At 43.3% G+C, this 13,363-nt stretch overlaps 1 protein-coding gene across 1 annotated transcript in view; it reads right to left on the bottom strand.

Annotated features, from left to right (window-relative positions):
• The window catches only part of TNPO1 (transportin 1), a 1,554,860-nt gene that overhangs the window by 1,346,064 nt on the left and 195,433 nt on the right, over nucleotides 1–13,363 (bottom strand). Inside the window, exon 3 of the mRNA XM_085632345.1 lies at nucleotides 665–814. Coding sequence (XP_085488471.1) covers nucleotides 665–814 — 150 coding nt within the window. The remainder of the gene's footprint in view (nucleotides 1–664; nucleotides 815–13,363) is intronic.

Raw genomic sequence — 13,363 nt, forward strand, 5'->3', positions numbered from 1 at the left:
AACAGGGCAAGACATGACAACAGGATAATAGAAGACTTGATGGAATGGGCAGCATTGCACCAAACATTGGAGCCCTCCAGGTGCTAGACCACTGTGAGATGGTGTTAGCCCAGAGTCCTGATACAGGATACTGATCTTTTAAGTAATCAGAGGATTCAATTTTATGAGGATTCAGAGTGGAAGGAGATGGTTATAAACTGTAGGATCAGTGACATCAGACCTACAAACGCAAAAGGAAGAGTTGGAGAAGGTGAGAGCCACTAAACACAATTGATGGATGTACTCTGTGTAGGCGGTTCACTCGCTATCACAGTTTCTGCAAGATGATCAGCATGGACACTGCCCACTACATGAAGAGAGGACTTAAGTACTTCGCTTGCCTGTTACCATCATATTCCTTAAAATGAGCAAATATTGGTGTTGCGCCTCTTTGTTACATAAAAAAATAACAGTCAAATGATAAATCGGAAACAAATTACCATGAGACTTTGGTTTTGTAATATTCATTGTTACCCCGGTGCGATCTCAAACTTCTCAAAATAAGTCTTTTTTGGACCTTTTGTGCACAAAATAGCTGTAAAGCGAAGTTCATTTTAACTTCTCATCACAATGTGTCCACAGCTCATAAACTGAAGGCAATAAGCATTTGAAACGAGAAACTCACCAACAGTGGCTCTGATTAATGGGGAGGCATCACCAATATTATTTAGACATTCGGTTTTAATGAAGTCAGTAACCCCATTTGGAAAGTTTTGAAAATGGGCCTTCACATTATTTTTCAGTATTAGTCCACTCAAAGACCGTGTTGGCTCATCTGCAACAAAAACAAAAATCATCAGGAATACGAAGATCATTAAAAACACTTCATCATCAACAACTTAACTGAATATACAGCATTTTCACATTTTAAGTACAATTAAAGACATTTAATCGACATAAGATTAGATTTCCGTCTTATTAAACAAATAATATACAAATACATTTTCTATTTTTGTTTCGGGAACATTTGTTCATACTCCTTCACACTTTTAAAGTGAAATTCATACATACATATTTAATTCAACAGTGATCTCATGCTTTCAGAAGCAAACTGGAAATCTTCTAACTAACAGTTTACTAAATATTTCAAATCAGCTGCCATTTAATGTTGATTGGCAACTAGGGTAAGCCCCTACTTTGCCAGCTAAATTCCTCTCCCAAAACTATATTCTTCAAAACATTAACAAGAGACGCAGAGACTTATTATTTTAACACAACCTCAGCACTCTGCCCCCGCTGCAATGGGGAGGGGGCGGACTTCCGACATATAATGTGGGACTGTTCTCAGCTTGTGACTTACTGGGGGGAAGTGCTGGCGCTGCTTTGTGAAATTACGGAGAGTATTATATTGAACCTGCGGTGGGCCCCTGCTTACTCCACTGGTTCACCCACACCTCCAAGACAAAATTTACTAGCAAGTTAATGGATTTGGGTCTTCTGTTGGCCAAGAGGGGTATTACTACACACTGGAAATCTAAGAGGGGCCCGAGTTTTCAGAGGTGGAGGGCTGTTTTCCTCAGGTGGGCGCAGGGTGTCGTTAGGTTAAAGTCAGCTAGCCGCGCCCACATCGAAAAAGCATTAGAGACTGCACGGGCTTGGGAAGCGTTAAAGGTGTTGTTGAAAGCTTCGGAGGCCGACTCGGAAGTAGAATCTTTGACTAGTGATCAGAATGACCTGCCCTGATCCTTATTTACTTTGTGCATGCATAAAGGAATCTGAGGCCCACCCGCCCGCATTTATGTTCTTGCTGTGGCACTATACCGCTAAGCGATGTTATGTATGCTGTCTGAATAGCGAACTGATGCAGTCTGCCCGACTGGTATTGAAGTATCCTGTATTGTGTGCCACGCCGGGTTGGGGTTTTTGTTTTCAAGTGCAAAGTTCAGACGTCATTAATGTGGTCCGTATTACCTCTGGATCCTTATTCCTCGCCACCGCCGCCACCACCCACCTTTAACTCCAATTGAGGTGTGGAGAAAGGCAAGGATCCGAAAACAGTCATGCCTGTTGAAAAGGAATTGGATCCAGACGAGAGGGAGAGGGGGAGAGGGGGAGATGGGGAGATGGGGAGATGGGGAGAGGGAGAGGGAGAGGGAGAGGGAGAGGGAGAGGGAGAGGGAGAGGGAGAGGGAGAGGGAGAGGGAGAGGGAGAGGGAGAGGGAGAGGGAGAGGGAGAGGGAGAGGGAGAGGGAGAGGGAGAGGGAGAGGGAGAGGGAGAGGGAGAGGGAGAGGGAGAGGGAGAGGGAGAGGGAGAGGGAGAGGGAGAGGGAGAGGGAGAGGGAGAGGGAGAGGGAGAGGGAGAGGGAGAGGGAGATAGATAGATAGATAGATAGATAGATAGATAGATAGATAGATAGATAGATAGATAGATAGATAGATAGATAGATAGATAGATAGATAGATAGATAGAGAGATAGATAGATAGAGAGATAGATAGAGAGATAGATAGAGAGATAGATAGAGATAGAGATAGAGATAGAGATAGATGTTGTAATCTTCATCTTGGCATGATCTGTTAAGGAACCCCTAGTGTGGAATGTGGAGCGCTGTGTTCAGTGCATTCCACGTTCGACCTAGGAGGATGAGATTCTGAGCCTGGCAGTTGATAACTGGCTGGCCAAGGGAGAGCTTCGCTTTCCATGCAGGACAACCTAATTGACTAAAGAATTGCTGTTCTCCTACCTGAGTCCATCTGGTGTTTGGAGTAGACCGCATTTTAACATTGGCGACGAGTTGGCCAGCGTCCTGCAGTGGTGGCGGCTCAAGACTCACGCGGTGTGCTGTGAAGTGGATTGCCGTTTCTGGCTTCGACTGGCTCCGACTTGGACTTCGACATCTTTTCTCGACGACCTTCGACTTCTCTTCACGATGAGGTGCCGTATGTGGATGGTGTAAATTCCTTGTTGGCTTTGGGTTGCTGAACGGTTGGTTTTGGATGCGAGGCTGACGCTCGAGCCATTACGTGCTCACGAGCCTAACAGCGCGCGAGACCCGACGAACACCGTGTGCCCAACCAACTTTAGAAAGAACGAAGGCTGGTACGCTGCTCGCGTTCATCGGACAAGCCCTATTTCCTCTAAATAGCACGTTACCACGACGTCGGCGGCCATTTTAGTTAAGTATTTTCACAACTTCGTATCAGCTGTCTTCACGGCGGTCTTCTGTTGACTGCTACACGGACTTGGCACCCAATTGTTCAACGCGCAAGTAAAGACCGTTGTGCAAGGTACACTTTGCTTTCATAATTTGTGAAAGTATATATATATAAAAAAAAAATTCCCCTTTGTGACTGTCTAAGTTTTTACATTCATTTCACGCAATCACAATGGCAATGGAGTCACAGAGCTCAATCCTTTCACCTCCTGTCTTCCTAGCATCGTCAGGCCCCTTATCCATCGAATGGGAAGATTGGTTACCCATGTTTGAAAATTACATTGATGCTCTTGATGGTTCCAAGTTTAGTGCAGCTAGGAAAAGAGCACTTTTGTTAAATAATTTAGGCAAAGAGGGTCAACGTATCTTTAAATACCTTCCACCGGCTACTCTACCCAATGGGAATGCCATTGAAGATGTGTATGTGGAAGCTAAGAAACGTCTTGAAACAAGGTTTGCTAAAGAAGTCAATATAGTCATGAATCGTTATCACTTCTACACGCACAGACAGGAAGAAAATCAATCGGTTGATGATTTTGTATCCAAACTTCGTGAACTTTCCTTGAAGTGCAAATTTGGCGCAATGACTGATGAACTTGTTCGTGATCAGTTGATAGTGCAATGTAAATGTAAAAAAACACAGGAACGTCTTTGGGCTGCAAAGAATCCCTCATTGAAAGATGCTATTGACATAGCAAAAGTTCTTGAACAGTCTCAGTACTGTATGCGAGAGCTAAAGAAAAAACAAGAAAACTTTTCAGATAGTGTTACGAGTGTGTCTAAAGAGGATTCAGATGTTGCAGCTGTGTTTAGGTCAGGCAAAATGCCGCAAAGAGGTAGACAGCAAATTAGATTGTGTTACAGATGTGGTAGTTCATTTCATAATGCGGATTACACTAGATGTCCAGCAATAGGGAAGGGTTGCAAAAAATGTGGACGTAAGGGTCACTTTGCTAATATGTGTAGGCAATCTTTTAAACGGAGAGTGGCCGCAATTGATAGTGATTCTAACATTTTTTCTCAGGATACAGATCCTTCATGCATAGTCACTACACCAATTCAGCAGGTGGATAAGATATTAAGTGTGGATGATCCTGCTGACAACATTTTAAGTGTCGATGACCATATAGGCAGGAAGAATAGACCCAAAGCAGATTTTCTGATTAATGGGAAACCAGTGCAATTGATGGTAGATTGTGGATCCATGTACACGATTATTCCAAAAGATATATTTGAAATGTCATGGGCAAATGTTGTGTTATTACCCAAGGATATTAATCCGGGAGGTTACCACGGTGAAACAATAAATTTGTTAGGATATATGAACTCCACGATAGAATTGGAGGGCAGATCTATACAAGGAAAAGTATATGTTGCCACTGAGGGACCACCTATTTTAGGGTGGATGCATCAATATGATCTTTCGATCATAGTTAATCCCAGAGCTTCCTCTCAGGTGATGGTGATTGACAACCCATCTCTAGGGAAAATTTTAGATGAGATGAAGGATGTATTCAGAGAAGAATTAGGCTGCTTTAAGGGTTATGTACATAAAATAATTCTAAAATCCAATGCTATTCCTGTTCAACACAAGGTGCGCAGGACACCCTTAGTGGCTAGGGATGCAGTTAAGGATATGTTGAAAGATATGGTTTCTTCGGGGGTGATAGAACCTGTAGAGAGCTCAATGTGGGTTTCTCCGGTTGTCATCACTGAAAAATCAGACGGAAAATTTAGATTTTGCATAGACCTCAGGTCGCTTAACCAAAATGTAATTGTAGACACCTTTCCGCTACCGAACATCAATGAGTTGATTCTGGCTTTGAGTGGAGGTAAGTTTTTTCGAAATTGGATCTAAAAAATGCGTATCATCAAATCAAACTACATGATGAGTCCAAGCCACTCACAGCCTTTATCACCATGGATGGCATTTTTCAGTGTACTAGGATGCCGTTTGGCCTATGTTCGGCTGCCAGCATCTTTCAGAGAGTAATGAATGTATTGTTTAAGGATGTGAATAATATTGTCTTTTTCCAAGACGATATCCTTGTTTTTGGAGACACAATGGATCAACACAATCATACACTCAGAGAAGCATTACTTAAAATTAGAGACTCTGGTTTGACTCTCAGACGTGAGAAATGCAAAATCTTTGTAGATAAAGTTGACTACCTAGGGTATGAAATTTCGGACCAGGGAGTAAAACCCAAACAAAATTTGTTAGATGCTATTCGCTTGGCTCCTGTTCCCTCGGATAAGGACAAGCTGAGGTCCTTCTTAGGACTTATAGAGTATTACTCTAAGTTCGTTAAGGATTTTTCAACCAAAACTGTGGCTTTAAGATCCCTCTTAAAGAAGGGAGTTGCTTTTGCGTGGAGCACTTCTCATCAGATATGCTTTGAGGAGATTAAGAAAAGTATTTGTGAAGCAGGTATTCTCACTCCTTTTAACACCAAGCGTCAATCAGTACTCACTGTTGATGCCAGTGCCACAGGTCTTGGAGCAGTTTTGGCTCAGTTACATAATGGTCATGAGAAGACGGTGGCATTTGCATCCAGAACGCTGACTGATTCCGAGAAAAATTATTCGGTGATAGAACGGGAAACTTTGGCTGCTGCTTGGGGGTGTGAATACTTTAGAACCTATTTGTGGGGTTCCAGATTCACACTCAAATCAGATCACAAACCTCTCATCAAGGTGTTGTTACCAGGGGGTACTAACAAGTGTTCAGCAAGATTGGCTAGATTAGCCTCTCGCCTTCAAGAGTATTGCTATGATGTGGTTTATATTCAAGGTTGGAGGAACGTACAAGCCGACTGCTTATCAAGATTATCTCTTGATTGGGAGATAGTTGATAAAATTGCTGTCTTGAAGAAACAAAGTGAAGGAGCTGTAGCATCAGTACAAGATGTATTGAGTGTGGTTGAATCCCAAGCCATTACAAAGGCAGATTGGTTAAGGGAAATGTCTTCTGACAATTCTATGTTAGAACTTAAACGTTTGATTCTCTTAGGGGGTAGAAGAGAAAGCTCAGTCTCTCACGCCACTAGGCCGTATGTTAAGATCCTTGATGAACTGTCTGTATGTGGGGATGTTGTAATCATGCGAGGGGAACTGTTTATTCCACCTGTGGCGTTAAGGCATAACCTAATAAGCTTGGCTCACGAAGGGCATCTGGGCCAAACTAGGACTAAAAAAAGGTTGAGAGCAAATTGGTGGTGGCCTGGAATGGATTCAGATGTAGATTCTGTAGTTGCTCATTGTGAGGTTTGTAAGGAGAGTGACAAACGGTTGAAAGTAGGGGTCCAAGCTTCCTTAGGACATATAACAGATCCAGGTCAACCATGGCATAGTGTTTGCTTAGACTTCATTGGACCCATGAATGAACTGAGGGAGAGTTTACGTTTTGGCTTGGTAGTGGTGGATGTCCATTCAAAGTGGTTGATAGTTAAGTTTCTGAAAGATATCACCACATCATCCACTATTGATGTCCTAAAGGAAATATGTAGGGAGGAAGGCATACCCTCAGTCTTGATAACGGACAATGGTACTCAGCTGACGTCTGATGAGATGCAGAAATGTCTGGGGTCCTTTGGCATCAAACATGTTCGCACCTCTCTTTATAATCCGCAGGGCAATGGGATGGTTGAGAGGGCGAACCGGCTTGTTAAAGGTACTATTCAGATGGCCCGGTCTAGCGGAATTGGAGTTGAGGGGTTGGTGTCTGAAATGCTGTGGGCGTATCGCTCGAGTGCGCATGGAGTGACAGGCAAGACACCGTTTGAACTGATGCGTGGTAGACTGCCCAACACCAAACTGGTTCCCACATGGTTTAAAGAGATGGTGTTGAGAGATTCTGCACCCAGTAGTAGTTTATCCTCCTCTTCTCAACATGGGGGGTGTACGGAGAAGAAATCTGGGAAACACATTTCTTCAGGTGATTTGGTAAAAGTACGCAGTGGCAGACCAGGTGCTCGGGTTTCAAAGTTTTTAGGTCCTTACAAGGTTAAACACACCTTACCTTATGGTGTGATTCTGGACAATGGGGACAAGTGGAACTATAGACGTGTGGCACTGTACCAGAAAAGTAATGTTAGTGGTGATGTCAAGAAAGGAGGTAAAGTTACAGATGGTGGTAACACTTTTCTATCTATGTCTGATCTTGATTTGTTGAACAGTTCTCTTGACAGTGGTTCCACTCATGTGGGAAGACAAGGTGGTGGTGATGCCTCTGTCTCTTTGGATGGGGCTGATTCAATAGTTCCAATTGCAAGAGAAGAGAAGCATGTGAGGGGTCGCCATCCTCCAGGTTATTTGAGAGATTACATATGTAACTGATAGGACCTATTGGTGTAAGTGTTTCTTTATGTTCTTCTTTAAAATGTTAAGTAATTGTTGCATGGCGTGCACCATGCAAATTAAGGAAGAAAAATGTTATGTACTTTGTTTATTCTTTTTTCCTGTACTTCCTTCATTCATTGTTCATTTATTTGTGTAAGAGAAGAGGATGTGTTGTAATCTTCTTCTTGGCATGATCTGTTAAGGAACCCCTAGTGTGGAATGTGGAGCGCTGTGTTCAGTGCATTCCACGTTCGACCTAGGAGGATGAGATTCTGAGCCTGGCAGTTGATAACTGGCTGGCCAAGGGAGAGCTTCGCTTTCCATGCAGGACAACCTAATTGAATAAAGAATTGCTGTTCTCCTACCTGAGTCCATCTGGTGTTTGGAGTAGACCGCATTTTAACAATAGAACATTGAATTTCGCTAGGAAATACGATAAGGCACGGACAGCCTTGGCGAGAGACAAAACCCTGGGTACACTGGAAGCAAACAAGGAGGGCATATTAACAGACTTGAGCTCCGACCAGGAATCTATGGAGAGCACAGCATCAAGTGTGAGCGAACACCATTCTTTTTCTGAGGAACTGCGCCTCCTACAAATGGCGAACAAACACTGTCAAAGGAAAACCGAGAGGGAGAGTACGCGAAACAAGAAACAAAACCGCAAATAGAGGGCAAGATGTAGGAAACTTAAGAACTGTTGGCATGGGAAATCATGGCCAAATGAACAAGAAAGTATAATGGATGACAATGAGACAACATTAACGGTAATTAACTTATCAAACAGAACACTGACAGAGGAAGAGGAAAGTGTGTTAAAACTAGGTTTATCATTTTTGTCCAGATATTAACTTTGATTATGCGTAGACTAGAGTGGACCTCTATAAATTTGAACGCAAATTAAAATTGTGCAAATTACACTACACCAAAGACAGGGGACTTGGGGGTTAGACAACAGCCACCCAGTACAGACACAAGATTAGCAATAGAGGACATCTCCATGTTACACTTAATGACAGATCTGGATACAAACACCGGATCTAACCGGAGAGGTGACCCCACTGACCTCTTTGATCCGAGTCACATTGAGGACTTAACCAAACAACATGGCATAGGGATACGAGAAACGATGTCCGCAGACTTTAGAGCTAGATTATGTTATGTTCCCATGACAGCCAAGGACAATATATTTTCAGTGACCTTGTAGCACAAGACCTGGAGAAACTCATACAATTGACACCATGCCACAAGAACATGACGAAGAGTCAGTGGGAGGCTATCAAGAAGTTACAAAATGAGACCTTGTCGTCAAACCCTCCGATAAAGAGGGAAATATCGTACACATGACCAGGACCATGTACACCAGGGAAGCCTATCGGCAACTCAATGACACCAATTGCTACTGCAAGGTGGACAGAAGATATCTTACCGACCTACAAAATAGATATCTATTGAGATTGCAAGAATGACACGACAAAGGGCTACTCATATGAGACGATAGGCAGTTTCTCAGAAATTAAACCCCCCTACCACACCGACCCTTTACTTACTGTCCAAAGTGCACAAAAATGCACATGATCCACCAGGCAGACCCATAGTGTCCTCCAAAAATAGCCTGTAAGAGAACACCTCGACCTATGTCGATCACTTTTTGTTTCAATTTGTTAAAGAACTAAAATCCTATCTTAGAGACACCACCGACTTCCGGACAAAATTAAACAACATTGTCCTCACAGGCTTGTCAGCTTAGACGTTGAGTCTCTTTATACTAGCATTAGACATCAGGACGGACTCAAAGCATGCAAGTTTTTCCTCAAAACTCGAGACATACATCTGCTTGAGCACACACACATGCTGCTTGAAATGATCGAAACTTGCCTACAAGAAAATGTATTTATGCTTGAAAAGTATTTGTATAAACAACTACAGTGGTCTTCTATGGGCACCCGCTTCGCTCCCAGCCAATATCATGATCGACTTTTGGGAGAAGCAGGTGCTCTGGAATGAGAACACAGAAAAATGGATCTACAATGTGAAATCATGGTTTAGATAGATCGATGATCTATTTTTTTATCTGGGAGGGTGATGAAGTGGGATTGTACACGTTCATTGACCTCCTGAATGCAAATAATGTAAACCTGAGATTCACTGGACACCACAGTAGAGAAACTATTGACTTCCTTGACCTCAAACTCACGATCGATGGGGGCATCATCAGTACGAACCTCTTTAGAAAGAAGACTACGGGAAACTCTATCCTGCATCCCTCAAGTTGTCATCCACCGAACTTCAGGTGGGGCACACCCTTCACTGAATTTCTCAGAGCCAAAGGAAACTGTAGCACTACTGCTGCATTCAAACATACCAAACAGGCCATGAAAAAGAGATTCAGGGAAAGAGGCTACTCAGCCCAAGCTCTCAAACAAGCGGAAGCTCGAGTGAAGGACCTCAAGGGATGAGATTTTACCCCTAGTTAACACCACAAAAAAAATTAAATAAAGCACAAACAGAGTCAGTGAGGTTCATCACAAGATTCAGCAGTCACGCTTCGCAACTGCAGAAGATCCTAAAATCCAGATGGGGGATCTTGAGACAAGACCCCACACTGAGAAACAAAATAGGGGATTACCCAGCGATATCCTATAGGAGAAGTACCTCTTTTAAAGACATACTGGTACATAGCCACCTTTAGTCTGTCAAAACTAACTGGCTTAAACAATCCAAAGGGTTCCGCAAGTGCGGTAACTGCAAAGCATGTAGACACAGTAGCATTGTCACTGAGACTACCCTGGAACAAACTAAAACCATATGGAAAATTCCCAAATTGATCAACTGTAACACTGACTTTGTGGTCTACACCACTGTGTGTCCCTGTGGCTTGTGGCACATTGGCTCCACAACATTCCCAGAGAAGAAACGAATCGTGGAACACTGGAGGGCCATAACAAACGGAGACCATAGCTACAATACAGTCAGGCATTTCACAGACAAACATGGGGGCGACTGGACACAGGCCAGATTCTTTGGCCTGGACTCAAACAACCTGAATCCCAGAGGTGGCAACCGAATAGCAGCATTGCGTAGATTAGAATCTCGATTCATACTGCAAGCTGGCACCAAGTTCCCAGGAGGGCTGAACATGGACGAGGAATTGCATTCTCACTTATAACACAGCCTCGACCTGATTTGCCATTAACAGGATACCTCACGTCCCTTCATGCCCCACCATTAACCCCAATTTTTTAACTTGAAGTTCACATTTTTACACAGCTTTCCTTGTTTTAACACTTTATACACCCTTTAGATGATTCCAGTGAACTCATGTTGTTATGAACATCTTAATTAATCGATACAAAGGAGGTATAGGCTGTTAGGGACTGTAATAATATGTAGGATTGATCAATATTGACCAATATGACTCGCAATGATATAGGCTGTTTACAAATCTTGTGATGCTATCGTCAATCACCATAGGTCACTAACCACATTTTTTACATCCTATTTACAGGTCACTGAGCTGAAGCACATCAATGGACCCACTCACCCACGATAAAATTATGAGCACTTTGAGAGGAAGTTCATTGACCTGGGATTAGTGCTGGCGAAAAGAGAGCTTACTAGCTGGTGGAAGATGAGGCAGGGACCTTCCCTTGAGCGGAGGAGACGGGAGCTTGTAAAGTGGGCGGAGAGTGAAGGCAACTGCAGGATGGGCATGGCTAGATGTACAGGGAACGAGAAATCTATGGAGCTGGCCAGGGCATGGGTGGCGCTTGTGGAACTGACTAAGCATCCACCTGGTGATGAGGAGAGTGTGTTGGCTGAGACGGGAGCGCTCAAGACATCTGATATTGCGGGCTCTAACGGATTGAGAAGTGCATTGCAGCCAATGGCAAGGCGGCGGGGGTCGCCTCCAGTGTTTCTGCCCTATCAAGAAAGCAGATTTGAGTGCTGGGGAGTCAGGCGGTCCATGGAGCAGAACTGGGAATAACTGGAACCTTTTAGTTAGTAGCCGGCGGCATGCTTGCGGGAGTGGGTGGGGTGGGTGGTCTACAGGGAATTGAGGGTTAGTAGGGGAGGGGGGGGTGTTGATGCTGGGTGTTTTATTTTTTTTGTTTTTCCCTCATGCCTACGATGACCCTGCACTCTGAACGATAATCTACATGGAGCTTCTAGGGATTGTATAATTGCATAAAGCGGGGGCTGAGGAGGGATTCAGTATTGGGGCATGAGGGCCCTGGGGAGTCACTGAGCGGCGCCCTATGGGAGGCAGCAGCTATGACACTAATTGCACTTGTAATGTATTGCTCCCCGAATTATTAATGTATGCGGTCTATGAAGCTATTTGTTTGACCTTCCCAGAAAAATCAATAAAAATCTGTTAAAAAAAAAAAATGAGCACTGTGAGAGGAAGGACATCTTCGGCTATCCTCCTATCTCTTAGACACTCTAGTCCCCTCATCGGTTAGGGTCTCGGGGCACTAGTCTTTATGAACATTTATAGATTGGGTACTATACCGTAATGTTCACATGTCCCAGTGTTCTGGGAAACATGATGCTGAACTGTAGCTCAGTGTATTTACATTACTGAAGTGCATTGACTACTGTACATTAAGGTCGCTCTCAGCACACTTTCTACTGAAAGAACCCTTGCAAGCAACAAGCAGGGCAACATTTCACATCAGCCAGGACTGACACTTTGTTGGCAAGGAGTCGCAAAGAGCACTAGTCTCCTAAAATCATGTCCCTACTTCCAGTCACTGTTAATTGACACCTTTTCACTCATATTACACGGAGCGTTCCACCACTAATACTAAGGTTGTCCCGACATGATGTTTAATTTTCCAAATTTGAATTGTAAACCATCACCACTTGTATATATTTCTTTTGTTTCTATCACTAGTCACGTGATGCTGTAAAATCACCATATCATTATATGGGGTCAGACCCAGGTTGGGGTCAGATGACCAAGACCACGGGCATGGTCGAAACGAGTCTTTTTGTCATACAAAAATTAAATAACGATATCTACCTGAACAGTGGCCTCGTGGAGTGCTGTGTTACACTTCGCTTTGGAATATATAATATATATATATATATAAATATATAAATATAACACACATACACATATATACACACTTTTTTTCACTGAAAAAAAACAAGGGCTAAAGGAACGTTTTAGTTGGACTCAGATTTCACTCATACAAAACCGCTGAAATTCAGCAGTTCTAGTTACCTAAGCTAACTATAATTTACGCCTCGCAATGCACAGCTTATGACCTCACATACTACATCTGATATTGCAGAGCATCAGAAATGGAAGAGCGCTTTAGGACCTGACTGCACCAAAGTCTGGACTGGTCACTATGTCACATACTCACTGTCGGCTGCAGACACTCAGCTGCTGTAGTGATGAGACACTGAAGTCTGTATCCATCACAATGGACGGACGCCGGTGACAGAAGCTCTCAGCACCAGAACGGATGACAGCTGATATGAGCGGCAGCCTCGTGCATTTTAAAGATACTCAGCACCACCAGCTCAGTTCTCCAGGACTCGGAGCACTGCATAGCTGCCATGTTTTCAGACTGATTATGTGTGGCATTTTATGGTTGCCACGTAGTAATGAGTGACATTTAATGACCAAATGTGTGACACTCAAGAGTAAAAACAAGCATTTGCAATGCAATAGGTCTCGCATTTTCAAAACTTTTACCTATTGGTATAGTAAATGACAATGCTTTTTATTATTGCAGGTTTTTTAAAATAAATAAAATGCATTGCCATTCACAATGCCAATACCTCAAAATCTCGCAAATGCGAGTCCTATTGC

The sequence above is a fragment of the Triturus cristatus genome, chromosome 2_1 (genome assembly GCF_964204655.1).
Source record: "Triturus cristatus chromosome 2_1, aTriCri1.1, whole genome shotgun sequence".
In the NCBI taxonomy this organism is placed as follows: Eukaryota; Metazoa; Chordata; class Amphibia; order Caudata; family Salamandridae; genus Triturus; species Triturus cristatus.